This window comes from Mytilus trossulus, chromosome 8, assembly GCF_036588685.1.
Source record: "Mytilus trossulus isolate FHL-02 chromosome 8, PNRI_Mtr1.1.1.hap1, whole genome shotgun sequence".
NCBI classification, from domain to species: Eukaryota; Metazoa; Mollusca; class Bivalvia; order Mytilida; family Mytilidae; genus Mytilus; species Mytilus trossulus.
Genome location: NC_086380.1, coordinates 77,724,375 through 77,747,301, shown reverse-complemented (window position 1 = coordinate 77,747,301; position 22,927 = coordinate 77,724,375). Strand labels below are relative to the sequence as shown.

Sequence of the window (22,927 nt, the reverse complement as noted above, 5' to 3'; positions counted from 1 at the left end):
GTCATGTTTGGGCCTTTTATAATACTAGTAGCTGACTATGCGATATGGGCTTTTCTCATTGTTAAAGACCGTACGGTGACCTATAAATGTTAATGTCTGTGTCATTTCTCTTTTGGAGAGTTGTCTTATTGGCATCATACACCATCTTCTTTTTTATAATTAATCACAAATCTGACCCGCGCGTTTCGCCCGAAAATTACTTCCATATCTCATAACTTCCTTTATAGTTGCCTCTTCTCTCATTCCCATATTTTTGGACATTCTTAGTTCCTGGAGTTTTCTGAATTCTAACATAGTTCGTATTTTCTCCATCTCCAAATTTCCTGAAGCAATTTTATGATGTACTAGTATGTAGCACTATTAATCATAATATGCACAAACAGAAATGTCATAAGACGTTGGATTTTTTTTTTCGTGATTAATTCATCACCATATTTTCATCATATACTTGTAATTGTATCAGATATCTATCTGGAGATATACCAAAAACAACATATATGACACCAAGTTTTAAATCTATGCTGCATGCAAAAGTTCAAAAATTAGTCTGATACATTTTATACAGTACCCTATGTTAGAGTATATCTAAAATTCACCATGTGGTCACGAAGCATTATCACAGTATAATGGAAAGTTATAACCAGAGGACCTATTAGACAGTAGAAAGGTATTAATTGGATTATTATCACGGATTTATTATATACTTAGTATTTAATACATGTGTAAATTACAATCAATAGAAATCGTGCTGTATCAGCCATCTGTGATGATATTGATACATATAAGTCAAAGGTATAAAAATTCCTAATATTTATGACGTCATGTCATTAAAAAAGAGCCTTAGCTGGTACGCCTGTTTCAGGTTTATAGGGCCGTGATAAAAAGTGTAAAAAGCCGTCGAAAAAATCGGGATGATAAATCGTTATTCCGGTAGTAATAAAACAGGAGATAATCGTAACTAGAGAGTGTTTGATTGAAATAAAATCAGCAGAGACCCGTTAGTATAGAAAGTCCCCTTAGATTGAATTAAACTATTAACTTCCCCAAAGGCGACAAAGATAGCCTCTTTCGAGATACAGTCTTTAGAACTTTTTTAAAGCTTGCTAGAATCAAAGAAAAGTTATCAGGACAGTATTTTTTCCTTTTCTTAGCGTAATTTGTACTCACAAAAAAATGTATCTCCCATGCCTATCAATTTTGTGCTTAAAACTAGCGCTTAAAAGACATCTTAGTTCCGCTAGGACTAAAAAAAAATAATTCATTCGGCCTTTGGTATAATGCAGAATGCAAAGTCTCTAATAAAAAAAAAAAAAAAAAAAAAAAGAGCGGGTGCATATATCAACCAATCAGGATTAGCTATACTTGTAAGACCGAAATAGGCTCATAAAATGGCAGCGCCCGGCCATACAATCTAATGTTGTATTGTAACCTGTAGTCGGTTTCACGAAAAAAAAAACTAACAACAAGATTTATCGTAAATATGCTGATTTGTTCATGACTTACGATCAATCCTAATCGATAGTTAGTTTTTTTTAGGGAAACCGACTCCTGCATGGTTATTCAAAGGATTTGTGCATTCTCTAAGTTAATAAAAAAAAAACGAAAAAGAGCATATTAATCTTTAATAAGATAATGGTAGCAACAAAAAAAGTATCATAATACTTGATATCAGAGCATAAATGATTCCTCTTTTGGCAAACAATTTTTTTTATATGCAAACACCTTAACTTCCGCTAAATGCAAGTAGTTCTTCCAGGTGCTTACAGAAAGCTTGACTACCCGTCCTTTAGGAGTTTTATTGCTGCACTTCAGAATAAGATGCTGTCCATTTTTAGCCGGGCCTCTATAATAAGCACATCTCGACCGTGCCTTTGCTAAAGTTGGACCAACCGAAATAGTCAATGCACGGAGTTTATTACCTAAAACGAAAATAATATTATTTTTTAAACTGCCGATGACCAGTTCCTTCATTAAAAGGGAATTCCTGCAAAAAAAAACAAATTTTCCGAATATCACTATATGCCTGGCATTCCAATAATACATGCAAGACAGATTTTTTTATGTATCAATTTCAATTTCATGCAGATTTAGGTAGTAGTTTGTTTAAACAAAAAGCAACGAAAATCCAAAAATTCACATTTAATTATAATTATGGCTGCTTTGTAAGATTTTATTTAATAAATCTTATTATACAAAAATATAGTCCGAAACAACTCGGAACACCAATGATCGTACAAATGAAGAAAAGAAATGAATGAACCTTTTACGTAACATTCAAAAGTCGTGGTGTAGTGGTTAGCGTATCCACTACTATCACAAAGATTCCTAGTTCGATCCCCACTTTTCTTCAGTATCGGATGAAAAGACTGTGTTAAACGAGTAATTTTTCTCACGTGTATTAAATAAAAATAAAGTCAGTATATCCAAATTTTTATGTCTAGTTTCCAGGTTCCCATATCTGTTGTTGTCCGGTCCATACTTGATTGTCCAATCTCTTATGCCTTCTTCCCATTATACAAGAAAAGATAGAAGGAAAATCAACATTGATGACAACATAGGATGAAAAATTTTGTCCTGCATTTTTTTAGTTGTAATCTCTGTCCTGCCTTTTTAATTTTCACTCTTTCCGGTCCTGCTTTTTTTTAAGTTTATCCTGACTTTTTTTTGCATAAATCGTCATCCTGACTTGTTTTTTGCAAATGTCTCATCCTGACTTTTTTTTTACTCAAAACTCCTCTCCTGCCTATTTTTTTCAAATTTCATACGAAGAAAAAACGTCCTTTGTGCATAAATGAGACGCGTTATGCATGGTCGTACCTTGGACGATTATCCGTGTTTTCGGCTTGTGTGGGACGTGTAATTATGGGATGTTTGTACTACTTCTGGATGCACATGGTCTTGTGTTGCCTTTGTATTTTTGTATTTTGACGTATTTCAAACTTATGCAACGCGCGTCAAACAATGACTAAGTGTTCATCATTCGCGAACCTATTGTGTACCGGGACTTACTAACGTAGATGAACTGCACGCTACGAAGAAACAAACGTCCTCTGTGCATATTTGAGACGCGTTATGCATGGTTGTACCTTGGACGAGTATCCGTGTTTTCGGCTTGTGTGGGACGTGTAATTATGGGGTGTTTGTACTACTTCTGGATGCAAATGGTTTTGTGTTGCCTTTGTTCATATAATTCGTTTCAAAATGTCATCCCAAGGAAGATGCAGAGGTTAATAAATCCTAAGTCGTGGCCTGGACCGTGGGATGACGAGAACGTCGAGAACAAGAAAGCCATCGGGCTTGCATACATGCCCTCCTGAGTTCTCTTCAGGCCATCCAGTATAACTGGTGCCAATCTGAACACTCCTCAATCTTTATACTGTTTTATACATGTACTTGCATAAAAAAAATTCAAGGACATATGTCATTTAAATATCAAAACAAGTTTCGTTGAATGTAAAGATGCGTTTTTTATATGCCAAGGATGCGTTTAATATGTTCACGGAGCGCTGAAACTATGCCAAGCGTATGTTACATCACGCCCCGCATACGTCTAAGTAATAAATCGAAAGTCTTGATATTGAACGAACTTATCTGTACCGTTTTCCAACGCGGTTGAAACGTATGTACTACGTGCATATTGAGAACAGGTTAACGCTTGACAAACGCTAGAAATTGTTCAAAATTTTTATGCTGCATATGAATTTCTTGTTTTTATAGCGTTTATCAAGCGCATATCACTGTATTTCGACGTACTGCAAACTTGTGCAACGCGCGTCAAACAATGGCTAAGCTTTCCTCATGCGTGACTTAGTATTTTTTTTCTGAACGTCTTGTGTACGTCGGTCTTTACGCTAATGTGTGACGCCGGCATTAGTGCAAACGGAACATTCCTTCCTAGCTTTAACATTGAATCAATTCACCTATTCATATTTTCCCACTAAAAAAGATTGATTCTGATGGAAAGAAATGCACTCTTAAAAAATTTCTGATATTGTCATGATCGTAAGCGGGTTACGAATGATCTGAATTTTAATCAGATTGATATTCAGATAACATGATCATTGGGCACCCGATCATTGAACATTATTCTTAATATACGGCCGGTATATATACGAACCTTAATCTATATTTCTTATTCCTGATTTGTAGACTTTTTCAAACATCAGGGATTCATTTACTTACCGGAAGATGCTCTATTCCAAATTTCAACATGATGAATTTTGTAGAAAGATCCGAGGTCTACCCACCAATATGGATTCCTTTGAAGAGACGTATGGAAAAATGTATTGGTATCGCCGTCATTCCCAAGGCTGGGCTTAAAATGGTAAAATCTTGAACTTTGACCTGACATTTTCCGGAGCGCCACATCTTCCAAACACATATCATGTGGAAGTGGATCTAAGAAAAAGAATAAAAACTCGTTTATTTGCTCGCATTATTTATAGAATAACTAATGGAAGAATTCAAATATCGAAAAATATTCAACGAGTGACCGAACAGCACATTAATTCTCGAATGCTCGTAGCGCATGAGCTAATTATCAGTGTTGGTCGATCTCGAGTTGAATATTTTTCGATATTTGAATTCTTTAATTAGTTATTCTTTTTATTACATTGGCAAATGGCTTTTTTAAAAAGAAATTAATGTTAAACATGTTAGGAACTAACTCTTTCTTTCGACGCATTCACAATTTGTTTTGGTCCGCTGTTATCGATGTCTTGACAACGCCTTTTGTTGTATGAAGTCATAGAGTGACCTAACCACGTTTATTTCACATGTGAAATTATCGGTTTTTATTTAACTGGGAAATCAATGTAATTCATTGCAACCAATGTAATAATAATAAAAATGTAATTCATTGTGAATAAATTGCTCAGAAAAGAAAATATAAATGTGCAAAGTTACACGTTCTGAAAAGCAATTAATAACTGTTGTTTTAAGGCTAACCATAAACTAGAGGCTCTAAAGAGCCTGTGTCGCTCACCTTGGTCTATGTGCATATTAAACAAAGGACACAAATGGATTCATGACAAAATTGTATTTTGGTGATGGTGATGTGTTTCAAGTTCTTACTTTACTGAACGATTTTGCTTCTTACAATTATATCTATCATGAACTTTGCCCATTAGTAACAGAGAACTATATTTGGTAAAAATTTACATAAATTTACCAAATTAATGAAAATTGTTAAAAATTGACTATAAAGGGCAATAACTCCTTAAGGGGTCAATTGACCATTTAGGTCATGTTGACTTATTTGTAGATCTTACTTTGCTGAACATTATTGCTGTTTACAGTTTATCGCTATCTATAATAGTATTCAAGATAACCAAAAACGGCAAAATTTCTTTAAAAATTACCAATTGGAGGGCAGCAACCCAACAACCAGTTGTCCAATTCATCTGAAAAATTCAGGGCAGATAGATATTGACTTGATTAAAAATTTAACTTCTTGTCAGATTTGCTCTAGATGCTTTGGTTTCATAGTTATAAGCAAAAAACTGCATTTTACCCCTTTGTTCTATTTTTAGCCGTGGCGGCCATCTTGGTTAAATGGCCAGGTCATCGGACACATTTTTCAAACTAGATACCCCAAAGATGATTGTGGCCTAGTAGTTTCAGTGGAGATTTTGTAAAAGATTACTTAGATTTATGAAAAATGGTTAAAGATTGACTATAAAGGGCAATAACTCCTAAAGGGGTCAACTGACCATTTTGGTCATGTTGACTTATTTGTAGATCTTACTTTGCTGAACCTTATTGCTGTTTACAATTTATCTCTTTCTATAATAATATTCAAGATAATAACCAAAAACAGCAAAATTTCCTCAAAATTACCAATTCAGGGGCAGCAACCCAACAACCGATTGACCGATTCATCTGAAAATTTCAGGGCAGATAGTTCTTGACCTGATAAACATTTTTATCCCATGTCAGATTTCCTCAAAATGCTTTGGTTTTTGAGTTATAAGCCAAAAACTGCATTTTACCCCTATGTTCTATTTTTAGCGGTGGCGGCCATCTTGGTTGGTTGACCAGGTCACGCCACACATTTTTTAAACTAGATACCCCAAAGATGATTGTGGCCAAGTTTGGATTAATTTGGCCAAGCAGTTTCAGAGGAGAAGATTTTTGTAAAAGATTACTTTAATTAACGAAAAATGGTTAAAAATTGACTATAAAGGGCAATAACTCCTAAACGGGTCAACTGACCATTTTGGTCATGTTGACTTATTTGTAGATCTTACTTTGCTGAACATTATTGCTGTTTACAGTTTATCTCTAACTATAATAATATTCAAGATAATAACCAAAAACAGCAAAATTTCTTCAAAATTACCAATTCAGGGGCAGCAACCCAACAACCGATTGACCAATTCATCTGAAAATTTCAGGGCAGATAGATCTTGACCTGCATAACATTTTTTCCCCATGTCAGATTTGCTCTAAATGCTTTGGTTTTTGAGTTATAAGCCAAAAACTGCATTTTACCCCTTTGTTCTATTTTTAGCCGTGGCGGCCATCTTGGTTGGTTGACCGGGTCACGCCACACATTTTTTAAACTAGATACCCCAAAGATGATTGTGGCCAAGTTTGGATTAATTTGGCCAAGTAGTTTCAGAGGAGAAGATTTTTGTAAAAGATTACTTTAATTAACGAAAAATGGTTAAAAATTGACTATAAAGGGCAATAACTCCTAAACGGGTCAACTGACCATTTTGGTCATGTTGACTTATTTGTAGATCTTACTTTGCTGAACATTATTGCTGTTTACAGTTTATCTCTAACTATAATAATATTCAAGATAATAACCAAAAACAGCAAAATTTCTTCAAAATTACCAATTCAGGGGCAGCAACCCAACAACCGATTGACCAATTCATCTGAAAATTTCAGGGCAGATAGATCTTGACCTGAATAACATTTTTTCCCCATGTCAGATTTGCTCTAAATGCTTTGGTTTTTGAGTTATAAGCCAAAAACTGCATTTTACCCCTATGTTCTATTTTTGCCGTGGCGGCCATCTTGGTTGGTTGACCGGGTCACGCCACACATTTTTTAAACTAGATACCCCAATGATGATTGTGGCCAAGTTTGGATTAATTTGGCCAAGTAGTTTCAGAGGAGAAGATTTTTGTAAAAGATTACTTTAATTAACGAAAAATGGTTAAAAATTGACTATAAAGGGCAATAACTCCTAAACGGGTCAACTGACCATTTTGGTCATGTTGACTTATTTGTAGATCTTACTTTGCTGAACATTATTGCTGTTTACAGTTTATCTCTAACTATAATAATATTCAAGATAATAACCAAAAACAGCAAAATTTCTTCAAAATTACCAATTCAGGGGCAGCAACCCAACAACCGATTGACCAATTCATCTGAAAATTTCAGGGCAGATAGATCTTGACCTGAATAACATTTTTTCCCCATGTCAGATTTGCTCTAAATGCTTTGGTTTTTGAGTTATAAGCCAAAAACTGCATTTTACCCCTTTGTTCTATTTTTAGCCGTGGCGGCCATCTTGGTTGGTTGACCAGGTCACGCCACACATTTTTTAAACTAGATACCCCAAAGATGATTGTGGCCAAGTTTGGAATAATTTGGCCAAGTAGTTTCAGAGGAGAAGATTTTTGTAAAAGATTACTTTAATTAACGAAAAATGGTTAAAAATTGACTATAAAGGGCAATAACTCCTAAACGGGTCAACTGACCATTTTGGTCATGTTGACTTATTTGTAGATCTTACTTTGCTGAACATTATTGCTGTTTACAGTTTATCTCTAACTATAATAATATTCAAGATAATAACCAAAAACAGCAAAATTTCTTCAAAATTACCAATTCAGGGGCAGCAACCCAACAACCGATTGACCAATTCATCTGAAAATTTCAGGGCAGATAGATCTTGACCTGAATAACATTTTTTCCCCATGTCAGATTTGCTCTAAATGCTTTGGTTTTTGAGTTATAAGCCAAAAACTGCATTTTACCCCTATGTTCTATTTTTGCCGTGGCGGCCATCTTGGTTGGTTGACCGGGTCACGCCACACATTTTTTAAACTAGATACCCCAATGATGAATGTGGCCAAGTTTGGATTAATTTGGCCAAGTAGTTTCAGAGGAGAAGATTTTTGTAAAAGATTACTTTAATTAACGAAAAATGGTTAAAAATTGACTATAAAGGGCAATAACTCCTAAACGGGTCAACTGACCATTTTGGTCATGTTGACTTATTTGTAGATCTTACTTTGCTGAACATTATTGCTGTTTACAGTTTATCTCTAACTATAATAATATTCAAGATAATAACCAAAAACAGCAAAATTTCTTCAAAATTACCAATTCAGGGGCAGCAACCCAACAACCGATTGACCAATTCATCTGAAAATTTCAGGGCAGATAGATCTTGACCTGAATAACATTTTTTCCCCATGTCAGATTTGCTCTAAATGCTTTGGTTTTTGAGTTATAAGCCAAAAACTGCATTTTACCCCTATGTTCTTTTTTTGCCGTGGCGGCCATCTTGGTTGGTTGACCGGGTCACCCCACACATTTTTAAACTAGATACCCCAATGATGATTGTGGCCAAGTTTGGTTTGATTCGGCCCAGTAGTTTCAGAGGAGAAGATTTTTGTAAAAGTTAACGACGACGGACGACGACGACGGACGACGACGGACGACGGACGCCAAGTGATGAGAAAAGCTCACTTGGCCCTTCGGGCCAGGTGAGCTAAAAAGGGACACATATAGATGGCCGTATTTTCACCTAAAACACTCTGTGTACAGACTTACCTGCACAGAGTAGTTTTTGAAGTGAAAATACGGACAAATGGGTTCATTTGTTATGATGAACCTAGTAGACACAACAGCCTATTGTTTATGCACAATTTTTTTGGAATTTTGGATCATCAATGCTCTTCAACTTTGTACTTGTTTGGCTTTATGAATATTTTGGTATGAGCGTCACTGATGAGTCTTATGTAGACGAAACGCGCGTCTGGCGTACTAAATTATAATCCTGATACCTTTGATAACTATGCGCATCAACTAACGCAACTTTGAATTGAAATAAACTTAATCCTTTATGACGTTGTTTCTAGCAATGAAAAAAACGTCAACTTTAACGTAATATTTCGCGTTTTCACGGATTCCAACATAGTGTTCTCTTCATGATAATTATACCTTATGTAAGAATCCTTGGTTTTGATTTAGTTGATAGCCGGTGTATTTTTCAATAATTTACTGTTATCAAATGAATATCGTTCATTTTTTAACGCCGCCGGGGTATATGCTAAAAGGATATGCCTTTTTAACCCTCTCTGCCGACCGAGGTATTTCAAACATATATATGATGAGGGATATTTTCGAAAAATACCAGTCGAGAGAATGTTAAATTTTGCGAACCGTAAGGCGAGGGAAATTCATTTTCATTTTCAAGACTTGTATTTGTCGCAAAAACATCTGTTTGAAATACGTCTTCCAAGAAAAAGAGGAGTTAAGTGTCGCGCTGATATCAATTGGACACAAACGATACCTCGCCATATTTAAGGGCATACGATACAGTTTTGATCCTGTATTTACAAGTTCATGAAAATTTGCATGTAGGCTATTTTTTACCTGATTAAATCAAATATGTCATAAAAATATACCTTCATGTGCTACTTTTTGAGTAAAATGAGGTCGAAAGTTTGTATATTTGCTCAAAATTCAGATTTGTGGCCGTAATTTCTTTTTCGAAAGAAAGACATAACTTTTTTGTAATTAAAGATAAACACAAATTATTTTTTTGTTAAATAATCGGTAATTCCTGTATTTTTTTAATATCCTAAAAAATATGCAATTTTATATTCAGAAATAACTCATATTTATCAAATGTTCATGAATTGAGGAAAAAACGTCATTTTTTACTGCATGTTTATCAAAATTAAAAAAAATCCTCTATTTACAGTTTTATAAAATTTGGGTCACATAATCCCCCTGCAAAATGAAACAAAATACCGTTTTGAAAAATAGGGGTCCATGAACTCGTTTTCAAATTAAATCAGATTGAATGATAGAAATCAGTTGAAAATGCATCTTTTCCCGATATGTCACAGTTTGACGTCGCGAAAATAACAAATTACGTTAGCAACGTACCTTCCCCTGTAACTGTATCGTATGCCCTTAATCTTCGTTCAAATAAAAATAATAAACTATGAATTTTGAACTCGACTCTATGCATTTGCGCCAATCCGCATTCCATTTTTTCTTTCACTTGCGCATATTTTGTCTTTCGTTTGCCCCGATTGTGTACATGTTAATTATGAGGACGTGACATTTTTTTGTATGCCCCGTTTATTATGCCCCATTTATGGGCATTATGTTTTCTGGTCTGTGCGTCCGTTCGTCTGTCCCGTTTCAAGTTAAAGTTTTGGTCAAGGTAGTTTTTGATGAAGGCTAGTGATAACAAATATAATTGGCGGTATCAAAGGAATCAAATCGGAGCAAATCAAAGATCATCTTTTAAATCGGCGCAAATCTTGTACGTCAGTGTAACTTTACACTTTGAATTTATGTGATTTTCCAAATTGAGTATTCAGAAGGTAAGGCCGATAAATATTTTTTTGTTTAAATTTTGACAACGTGGCAATGTAGGCATGTAACTTATTTTTTGATGATTCTCGTAAAATAATGTTCGATCTTGCAATGAAGACAAGTTAAAATTGATTCATACTGCTTATTTGACAAAATTTTAATGTAAAAATAAAACTATGACACTGGTTCATTGTGTCAAGAAGGAGAAATGATAAAAATTTCGTCTAATCTCACTGGAGCTTTATACAGCTAATTTCCTACTGCATGTAGAGCAACACTTTGGTTAGCTTGCTTGCTTTGTTTGTATATTTTGTACAATTATATTTGGATAACTTGAAAATCATATATATATAGGTTTACATACCTATATATAAAGATTTCAATCTTAATAACAAAGCTTGAATAAACATTTATACAAACAAAGCAAGGAAGCCAACCAAAGTTTTAATCTGCAAGCATTAGGAAATTAGTTGTAAGGCAAAATATATTGATAGAATTAAAACCCAGCGAATGTGAATTAAAATCAAAATTTTCGGTGTTTAAAACTAAATTGTATATTGAGTCTGTAGTAAATTTAACTTATGACAAAAACCATTGCTCCAAGTATAATATCCAACATATAATTTCTCACTTTCCATAAGCTAAAATGACCGGAAAGATTGAAAACCAAATTTCTATTTTCAATGCCGGCAACAACTTTCTCTTTGTTTTAATTTCCAAAATAAGCAATTTAGATTCTTAATATTTTATTCGGTTTTGAGGAATCTTACTTTGTAGTTTTCAACGAAAAATTATCATCTAATCAAATGGCGTACAACAATGTATAGACGTTACGCGCGATGTTCGTACCTCATTGGAAAATCGGTGTAGTTGACATGATGCAAGTCCAAAATATTTTATTTTGTGATATCATATTCATTGCTATTGTACGCATTTTGAACAAAAATGTTTTTTTTTAAATAAAAAAGAAAAATATTAAAAAGTATGTTTTATGCTGCATGCGACAAGCTTCAGTTTTGAAAAAAACGGCTATTTTTAGGCTGTCCCGCGTAACATATTTCATTTATTGTAACAACTAAACTGTGATTTGCGTCTAAACTATTTAACATTTTGAAAAACGTTTTTTTCCATTATTTAACAAAAAGGTTCCTTAATTTTGTATGCATGTTTTATGACGTTTTGATGACGTCATAGAAAAAATAAAGTGTTCCATACTACAAGGGCAAATCTGTCCCACGGGAGGAAAAAAAATGGTATTCCAAATTTGAGAATCAAAAACATTTATCTAAAAGGAAAAAGGTTAGTATTTGTATTTACTACATCAATGTTATTTTGCTTAATTTTTATGAATTTTAAAGACAAATATCCTGAAAAATGATATATGGTAATTTATGAGCGATTTTTCAAAGGCTTAGACGTTACGCGTGATGTTCGTACATGTAAGCGTAACACAACGTCGTGAATATTTCGTAACGTTCAAACCAAAACTTCGACTGAAACGTTGGTTTTAAGCATGTGCGACATTCTTGTAAGACTCCGCAAAATCGACGGTGCATTTTAACTACTTATCGAAAATTGATGTACTTTAGATTTTTGAAAAATTAAGAAAAATAACATTTTAAAAAATAATAAAATTCTACCATTATAAGACCTCTCATAAGCAAACAACTGACGTAAATTTGAGTTAAGTTCGTTTTTACGTCAAAAAATGGCGGTGCGACAACCTTGTAAGCCTTTGAAAAATCGCTCATAAATTTCCATACATCATTTTTCAGGATATTTGTCTTGAAATTCATAAAATTAAGCAAAATAACATTGATGTAGTGAATAAATATACTAACCTTTTTCCATTTTAGATAAATATTTTTGATTCTCAAATCTGGAATACAGTTTTTTTCTCTCCGTGGGACAGATTTGCCCTTGTAGTATGGGACACTTTATTTTTTCTATGACGTCATCAAAACGTCATAAAAAATGAAGGAACCTTTTTGTTAAATAATGGAAAAAACCGTTTTTCAAAATATTAAACAGTTTAGACGAAAATCACAGTTTAGTGGTTACAATAAATGAAATATGTTACGCGGGACAGCCTAAAAATAGCCGTTTTTTTTTAACTGAAGCTTGTCGCATGCAGTATAAAACATAGTTTCAACAAATATTTTTCTTTTTTATTTAAAAAAAACCAATTTTTTTTCAAAATGCGTACAATAGCAATGAATATGAAATCACAAAATAAAATATTTTTGACTTGCATCTTGTCAACTACACCGATTTTCCAATGAGGTACGAACATCGCGCGTAACGTCTTACAAGGTTGTCGCACCGCCATTTTTAGACATAAACGAACTCAACTCAAATTTACACCAATTGTTTGCTTATCAGAGCTCTTATAATGGTAGAATTTTATTATTTTTTAAAGTGTTTTTTTCTTAACTTTTCAAAAATCTAAAGTACATCAATTTTCGATAAGTAGTTTTAAAAAACACACCGTCGATTTTGCGGAGTCTTACAAGAATGTCGCACATGCTTAAAACCAACGTTTCAGTCGAAGTTTTGGTTTGAACGTTACGAAATATTCGCAACGTTATGTTACGCTTACATGCACGAAACATCGCGCGTAACTTCACAACGTTTAAGAATCAAAAATTGTAATTCATATATTATACCTGTATTTTAATTTCCTTATATCTTAAATATTCAGGAAAAAAGGAATTCACTAATTAGATGAAATTTTGATACGTTCGTCTCAGCCATTGAAAATAATGGTATAAAGAAGTCCGACCATTACTATGTCTGCCCGTCTGTCAACAGTAGCGAATGAGTGCGTTTGGGTAAACTTCTGAAAGTGACGCGAAAAAAAAACCCACACATCTTGTCTGCTATAGTTGAATAGTCTGTAAGTTAGCCAGTGCCATCTTTCATTTCATTTTTATTTTATTAATTTAGCTACAGGACAGAGGACAAAACAGACCTTCCTAACAAAAGCGGCGTAAAAGGGTTATGTCAAACAACTTTTCATTCAGACGGAAGGTATTTCTGAAGGTTGATATTATGCGGCAAAAACATCATGAGATCTGATACTGATATATGCATTTGTAATAATCTCTTCGACTTGTATTACCGGATAAAAAAAGAAGTTGAATATAGCTGTTATTTTTGGAAATTTAAATGTGGGTTGCAAACGTCCAATTTGTGATTTTTTTCAAAGAGTGCGCCAGAAAGGAAAGCTTGTACTATGACGTCAGATTCAATGTTCCGAAGAAAGACAACACGAACGAGAAAAAAACCCATGAAAATTACTCATTATTTTTTTACCTTGGGACTGATATTGGTTTCTCGTGATGATACAGCATGCATTATTCTATATGTATCGTACCCTTGTAGATTTCGAAAAAGAGTAGGCTAATGCCGCTACAAGGCAGCACTCGCACCCGCAAAGTGGATTTAGTTTAAACATAATTTATTTGCAAAAGTAGCAAAAGGGATTGGACACAAGTTATAACAACATTAGAGACGTCCTATCCCAATATAAATATAAGCGCAAAGTACATTAGATAATGGCGAACAAAAACATAGTAGTAATGCATGTAATACATACTTCAAACAATAATTAGAAATAAAAAGAAAAAAAAATACAATATAATAAGGAATAATAACGAAACAACTAGACTGGAGTGAAAGGTTGTAAATTAGAAATTTAGAATGTTAATTGATTGTTTTAAATCTTTGTGTTATTCTGATATAAGATTGTACGGACTCAAAAACTGTCTTTGTTTTGCTGAAAAGAAAGGTCACCGTCACCAGCTAATAGAAGCTCAATGAATATAGAATAACTTTCTAATTTGGAAAACAGTTTTTCTCTTGCTTCGTTGTGAAAAGCGCACTCTAAAACATAGTGTATACTATCCTCAACAGGGTGGCCACAGCTGCATGCGGGACTTGGTTTAATATTAACACGATGTAAATCTGAATTTAAAGAACTGCACATATTTCTCAAACGTGTATGAACGATATTAAGTTTTCTATCCCTATAACTAAAATAGACAGGTGGCTGTATCAATTTGGACTTTATCTTTCGTTGAAAGTGGAAAGGGATTATTATAAGTTGCAAAACTTGTTTCCCAATCAATTATAAATAAATATGTTTAAACTATGCCCTTAAGGTTGTTCGCTCCTCATGTTTTTTTGAAATGTTTGCCAGATATTCGGAATCCTCTGGTTTTATCCATGTAGTGCCATTTAAAAAATTGCCCACTTACCCCTTCTTTTATTTTCATAATTATATTACAGATAGTTTAACAGCCATATTTGCTTTTTTTCATTGTTTTTGAAAGAAAAATTGTGCCAATGTTAAATGTATGAAAAGTCTAGAGAGAATCATTTCCCGCCAAATTTTCAATGGCTTATATCTCTAAAACAAGCAAACGGACCCCTAATTTTTTTCAGCTTTTTTAGTTCCTTTATTTCTAACCTTTCAAATCATAACAGTCCTTACAAAAGTTTGTTATTTTGAAACAGAGTAGCGAACATCCTTAACTCAATCGAAAGACAAGATAACAAAAACAAATGAATATACACTGAACAAATACATAAAAAAGGTTAAACAGTTAAAGGAGTCTAAATTAAAAATGATATAATTTGTTCATACTTTTCCTAAACGTAGTATCTATTGATATATGTTCAAAAATATAATAAAAATGAGAAGTCACCGCGCATTTTCTAAAGCTAAATATAAAAAAAGAAGATGTGGTATGATTGCCAGTGAGACAACTATCCACAACAGACCAAAATGACACAAACATTAACAATTATGGGTCACCGTACGTCCTTCAACAATGAGCAAAGCCCATACTGCATATAGTCATCTATAAAAGGCCCCGATAAGACAATGTAAAACAATTCAAGCGAGACAACTAACAATGCAAGCGAGACAACTAACTAAGGCTTATTTATGTAAAAAAACATAAAGCTTATTTTGTATGCATTATACAGGAAAAAATCATCATTATGTGATTAGAAGCTAAACTAAATGATAGAATTCAAAAATAAAATACGAGAAGATAGCTTTTAGAAAATGCTTTGAGAATATCAAAAGAAAATATTGGGTCACCGTGCGTTTTTTTCTCAGCTAGAATTCAAATCTATACCATAGGCAACTCTAATCCAGCTTTTGGAGTGAAACAGTTCGAAACCCAGATTGTATACTTATACAAACAAGTTTTCATAGTAACCTTTTCATATTAAGTTTGTCCTTTTGTTGAAGGCAAGACTTGATGAGTGTCATTTTTGTTCCTTCTAGTTGTCTTACAACGGGTTACCAAACACTCCAACATATATATTCCGGGTAAATTATTAAATGATTAAATTATCAAATTCAAGATTGTGATCCCGCCAGTATGTATGTGTATGTGCCCCAAATTAGGAGCCTGTAATTTAGTGGTGGTTGTCGTTTTTTTTTATGTTACATATTTGTTTTTCGTCTATTTTTGTGTGCCTTAATTAGGCCGTTTTTGTTTTCGTTTGAATTCTTTAACATTTGTGATATCGGGGCCTTTTATAGCTGACTCTATGGTATGGATTTTGATCATTGTTGAAGGTCGTACGGTGACACACATGCGTGTATATAGCGGCACGGGACGTGTGTGCTTTTTATAGGACATTTGCTCTTTTTATATAGCAAATTCCAACAGTAGGTTTGAACTGGCAGAGTTAAAGTCATGATTTTAATCATGGTAAAGGTGGCTCGGGGCTATTCGAAGTTTCTGTTAGAAGTGCCGTATTTTCTGTTATTTTAATCTTGGCAACAAAACGTCGAACTAATCGTAACGTTATCGAGTTGCAGCCCGTAAAACTTTGATTTTTTTACGTTTTTCTCTACAAGCAAGACAATAAATTGATCTTTACAAAGTCGGTGACCCTATCTTTATTTTACACCGTTTTTTTTAAATACATGTATCTATGGTGTAGAGTTGGATATTTTACGATTTTACACAAATTTTAGAAGTTTTTCGCCGATTTAATGTGCTTTTTATACAAAATATTCACCTTTAATGAAAGAAATCAATCTGTAATATTTTAGATTAAAAAAAGAGATAATGCATTTTGTATTCGATTATCATTTGCAGTTCAACGAGCCAATATTGTATGCAAAATTTTAGCAAAATCTGCGACATAGCCCATTTACAAACATTTTTGTGCTGATATTTGGAGTAACTATATCAATTATGTAAATCAATTGTAACTGGTTTTATGCCCTTTACCGGCCTTGTAATTTAAAAAAATATCATATTATATTCTATTATAATTTGATTTGTCTTCTGAAATTGGCTGACAGTGTTTTGTCTATCAGCACATACATAATGATTGTATTCATACTTTTGTCATGTGTCAGTTACCGTGACGTCATCAACGTTTTTTTTCATGGTTTATATACTACCAATTTATAAAAGTCTTTTATAAAGCTTGTTATTTTCAAACAGAGTAGCGAACATCCTTGAAATGGAATTTTAATCAGATATATCATGTTAAGGAGGGTGTCACTATATGCGAAAAATACCAGTCGAGAGAATGTTAAATTTCGCGAGCCGTAAGGCGAGGGAAATTCATTCTCAAGACTGGTATTTTTCCCAAATACCCCTCAAGAACATGCGATAGCTTTTTAATTACACCGAATGTTAATGTTCAAAAACGCACTGATGATCGTGCATAACGTTACGTGTTTGCTGGGTTACAAGCGTCAATTAATTTGATAACAGTAAATTGATGAAAATACCCTGGCTGTCAACCAATCAAAACCCAGGATTCTTACATAAGGCGTAACGATTTGGGAAAGAAATACCACGACAGAGAGGGTAAAAAAGGCATATCCTTGTTTGCATATACCCTGGCGGCGTTAAAAAATAAACGATATTCATTTGATAACAGTAAATTGGTGAAAATACACTGGCTATCAACCAATCAAAACCAAGGATTCTTACATAAGGTGTAATTAAGAATTTTTAAAATAATTAGAATAAATGACTAATATTTTTTTTCTGTCTTTTCGAAATAACATAAAAATGTGGTGCACACTTTAAAATAACCCGCTATGTATAATTATATAATTTTCGTCCTGTTTCTAAAGTTCATACAAATACTTCAATATTTTCCGACAATGTACATATATTGTGTATATACATGTATATATGCCCACTGGATATCAGTGTGTTAGAAATAAATGATTAATACAAATATGTGTATAGGTCTGAAAATTACATTCAACAGTGTTAGAATATATACACTCGTGGGACAAAAGTGAGTTCACACTAAATAAATGTCTTTCATTTCAACTAAAATCGATATTTTTCAAAAAAAATATTACCAAGTAATGAGCGATTATTATAAAATAGATATCAAGAAATGTCTGAAGTTAAATTGTTTATTTGGCCATAATTTTCGTGAGTTTCATTTTCATTATCTGATGGGTTAATCACAAATGCATTTTTTTACGATTGATAGCAAACTTTTCAAAAAATATTTTTCTTTGTGTTCATATCGTCTGAAAATTAGAGTGAGCATGCATAATATAATGGCCAAATAAACAATAAAACCTTCAAAATTTCAACATCTTATGGTATTTTTTTGATATAAATCAGTTCTGTAGCTACTTAGTATTTTTTTTTTTTTAAATATTGACCGTATATATAACAGTTTTTGGTGTTATTTCTTTATGTCTAAAGTATTTTATTCTATATAGGGATCGCACAATAACCAAAATAAAAAGGTATATAGTAAAGAAAACATACACTCTTCTATAAACGTAGAAAAGTGTCTATAAAACACAAAAAATATACCGATGTCTCAACAATAGAATAAAAAGTTGTGATACATCTACTACCAACAACCATTTTTTGTGTATGGGCTGTGACTATAATATGTTTGTCCCAGGTATGACCAAGGACGTACATGTATCACTAACATTTAATAAACATCCTTCGTTGTATGGCAAAACTGATTTTTTTATACTTTGATTAATTTCCTATCTTCAATGAAACTACCAAATTTGGAGTCAATAAAAAAATATCCGAGTAAAAAAGAAATCATTGATTTAATACACGATGCTGAATTTTTGAAAGTAAATTTATACAAACGACAGGCGACACATATTTCATTTTTCCATACCTTCATGATCATTTGACGACTTTTCCATAATTGTTTTGAGCATGTCTACATGACTTTTAAGTTTTTCTTTCATCGCGGTCTCGATTGTCAGGATTCTATTTGCAAGCATTTGATTAGTGACCAGTCTCCCGTTTGTATCGGCAATGGAAAGTTTGCATGCAGACGACAACACAATGGATCCCAATATCAAACCAGTAACATAGTAAAGCATTTTACCAAATTCCATACTTTCGCTAACAGACAACAGTAAATATTTGAGCTGTAAAAAAAAAGAAACATTGGATATAAGATAATATACTATAGGCAAAAAAGAAACGTTACATTGGTTTTAACCGACCGTGCGAGGGCTGTATATCCAGTCTGAGAAGGTCGTTATTTACTCATTTATAAAAGGTCAAATTTACTCATTTATAAAAGTTCTTTGTCGTAATGTGATTTTTTATTTTTTTAACAAACACGCATTTATTCAAAGATTGACATGTAAAGAGAAATAACTATATGATCATTATGTCAAATTGTTTAAAAATTGTCAAAGGTCGCATTAAAAAATTGATTCGTGTGTTGTCATGATCAGCAATATCTCAAGATTCATCGCCACTTGGACGCCACTTGGACGACGTTTCAGAAAAAAAACCAAATCCACCGGAAACTGTCGCCCAGCTCCGAATAGCACTTTTAACCCTCTTGCTTTGTCGCGCCAAAAGCATCTTGACGTTTCTTATCTGTGACGTTGCAAAACTTGTGCCTCTCTGTAGAACTGCGCTTTCCCGCCGTCCATTGTTTTTCCCGCGTCAATGTAGCCGTAATTATGAAAAGCGATGTGCAAGTGATTTTACGGAAGTTATTGCTCTTAGATTGTCCTAAGCGAGGTTTTTAATAAAATATTATTTAAAAATACAACTTTCAACCTTGGAATATATATATATTTTTTTATCTTTCTTGTCTTAAAATAGAATGAAAATAATATACCAACTGTTGACTAGCTTTGCAGGCGACTTTGTTTTATCTTTGTCAAGTGAAATGCATAAACGATTCTTAACCACCTATAAAATACTAAAATATTTATTCTCGTTTTTTATTAGGTAAATCTAACTGATAAATACTGTAAAAAAAAAACTCAAATCAGTATATAAACGGCAAAACAACGGCACCCAATGAACTGAAATGAAAATAAAAACAAAGCGTGTACAAATAAATAAAAATAAATAAAATCTTCGAGCAGCTGCTTTATGATTCTATAAACTACTTCTTGTTGTAAAGTATCAAACGTGTCAGATTAAAATTATCATGATTTCAATCCTTGTTTCGGTAGGCAAGGATATATTTTTTTATGTAAAATATGTTATCGATCTTCATTCTGCTTATTTTCTAATCATGTTTATTATTCTTTTGTTGACCACTTATTGCTCAAAATTTTAGAGAATACGAATAAAAAAACATAGTAAAAACGAGGGAAGAAATTCTCTAAAATGAATTTCTATTGTTTACAAGTGAACCTGAATCAATAATAATTCATTTTCATTTACTATGATAAGTACACTGTAATTGACACACACGAAATATCTTTAAAATCTGTTAATTGATAAATTGTTCTCTTCTCAACGTTCAGTGGCAAGTATTTCATGCAATATTAAGGTCGTCTAAAATTCAATATACAATAAAGCTATTGCTCAGTGGGTCCTACAAAGTAAAAGATCTGTGGTGAATGCAAAAAAAAAGAGGTTGCCACTGGGAAAGAATACCTATGATAGGAATAGAAATCATTGTGTCTACTACTAATTTAACATCCCCCATGATTTCGAATAAAAAATTAAAAATAGTCAGTGCTTCCATGATTAAACAGGTTTAAAATGTATTGAAATATCGTATGACAATATTATACAAGTGCATCGGTTAACTTTTTACTTTTACAAAAAAAAAATCCTAACTGAGATTTCAATCGTTGTATTTGAACCCTCAATAAATTATCCAGGTCTTTTAAATAAAGCGTTTATATATGGTGTATTGTGAATGAATATTAATATTTCGCGTAACCAAGTATAACAGTTACTTTATTATGACTATTTAACGGGGATACGATTTTTGATTTATATGAGAGATTCTGCCATTCTGATTGATAGATGACATAGATGTACGAAAAAAACGTAAAACACATTTCTTGAAAAAATGCAACATTTTACATGAAAATGACGAACTAGATAATAAGTAAACACGTTAAATAAGTTGGTATAATAGTACTAACAAGCTTATGATCCTGTATCATTTCTTGACATCCGTTTTAAGTATACTTTTAAAGCATTTTATGAAGTTTGCTTCATTCCCGCCAAAATCGCCCTTTTGACGTCGTCTTTTGACGTTGTCGGTGCCCCTGAGTATTGTGACGTTACAATGGACCTTTGACGTTCTACACAATCAACAATACAGAATACAGAATCAACAAGATTTGTGTGTAGAAGCCATAAATGTCCCTTTGGCAGCAAAAGGGTTAAAGGAATTGAAAATTATTCCCAAGACTTCATTTGACGTTTAATTTATTCAATGCGACGGAGGTGTCTCGGGCAATCATAAATACAAGAGTTGGTCATTCACGGTACTCTGCACTATTGTTTTAAATAAAGAGAAAACTTGTTAGTGTTTTCTTCAAAATGACGCAAGTTAAGTCTATTTCATTAACTTATTAATATCTTTTTTTTTTGTTATGAAAAAGATATGAATAGCATGTTTCTTTTTTTCTTATTCCATTTTTTAGTCTGTTACGCATAATATTAAGCAACTAATTCGAACGATTTAAAGTATATTTTAATACCTGTTATTGAAAGTTTTCTAGAAAATAAAATGACACCGAGCATACAAGTCTACCATCTTACCTTGACGTTCGTCTAGCCCTCTTGCTGCCAAATGTACATTTATGGCTTATACATACTAATGTTGTTTATTGTGTAGAACGTCAATGGTCCATTGTTAACGTCACAATATAGACGGGTACTGAAAACGTCTAAAGACGGCACGAAAATGAGGATTATGGCGGGAATAAAGTAATAATAATAATGAATTCCTTATTTAAAGAGAGAAACTTAATCAGAATAAGTACAATTTTCATTGAGGCCCTCGAACAAACAAAAAAACGAACAAGTAAACTTGTGTTTTTTTTATCTATAGTCTACAAATTAATGCAAGATACAGTCACAGAAAATAATTATATTTATAAGTACGTCTGAGTCAGTGACATCTCATCTTCGCTAGCCAAGGGTTACGATCCACTTCCGCTCTCTCTAGCGAAGATGCCACATCTTATATAAGAACGGAAAAATAATTGAAACAGATAACCTTCAAGTAAGTCTATAGACTAAGAGATTTTGAAGATTGGTTGCCTGATAATTAATTTTACATGCAAAGTTTTTTGTTTCAAAAGTTATAGTTAATTCATGGAGAAAAGTTCTTTATTTGATGGTTTTAAACAAAAAATGTAAGAGCTTTCCTGACTCGCCATCTTTGCTTAAAACTGTGCTACTAGAGCGGATTTAGGGGTGGGGCAGGGGGCCGGTCCCTCCTTTTTGAGGTATTTTTTTGTTGGTGTAATAGAAATCACTGAAGCGAACGTGTCGGAAGCGGACCCCTACTTAGGTAGTCAGTGGGCCCCACTTTATGAAAGTTCTGGATCCGCCACTTGAGACAAAACTTGCATCCTAGTGAGCTGAGTAAAAAAAACCAAACCAAATAATAAAAAATAATGTTGTGCTGAAATATTAATAAAGAATACTGTTAATACACAACAAAATTGATAAATGAAGAACCTCTATCCAGACTCTTATGATAAAAATAACCTATCAATAAAAAACACATAATCATCATGCACACACAACACTTTTGGAAATTATCTTTCTAAATTCGTAGCATGATAACTCGACGTTATGTAATAAAAATGACGACGGCACAGTTTTTCATGGGTTTTTTTGTCGAAATGTTGGCGTTACGTCGCTCCTAGAGGAAAAATAAAGTCGGGGACCATATTTTTTTTTAAATCATCTTATTTGTTAGACAAAGAGGAACAACATATTAATTTGAAAAATAAAGCTATGGAGTGATTCACGTCATTCATACAGCAAACTAAAAATTGTAGAAGTAAAAATGGGGTTCACCTATATATTCAGTGTAATTTAGTACCCTCTCGGACCATTTAAGAATG

General features: G+C 33.0%; 1 protein-coding gene across 1 annotated transcript; it reads right to left on the bottom strand.

The window, feature by feature from the left end:
• Positions 1-1,605: 1,605 nt before the first annotated feature.
• On the bottom strand, positions 1,606-21,700 carry LOC134681424 (uncharacterized). The gene is made up of 4 exons (XM_063541045.1): positions 21,609-21,700; positions 18,742-19,000; positions 4,183-4,398; positions 1,606-1,919 (listed from the first exon to the last, which is right to left on the bottom strand). The coding sequence occupies exons 2-4, from the start codon at positions 18,965-18,967 to the stop codon at positions 1,669-1,671; spliced, it is 693 nt and encodes a 230-aa protein (XP_063397115.1). The 5' UTR covers positions 18,968-19,000; positions 21,609-21,700; the 3' UTR covers positions 1,606-1,668.
• Positions 21,701-22,927: the final 1,227 nt, after the last annotated feature.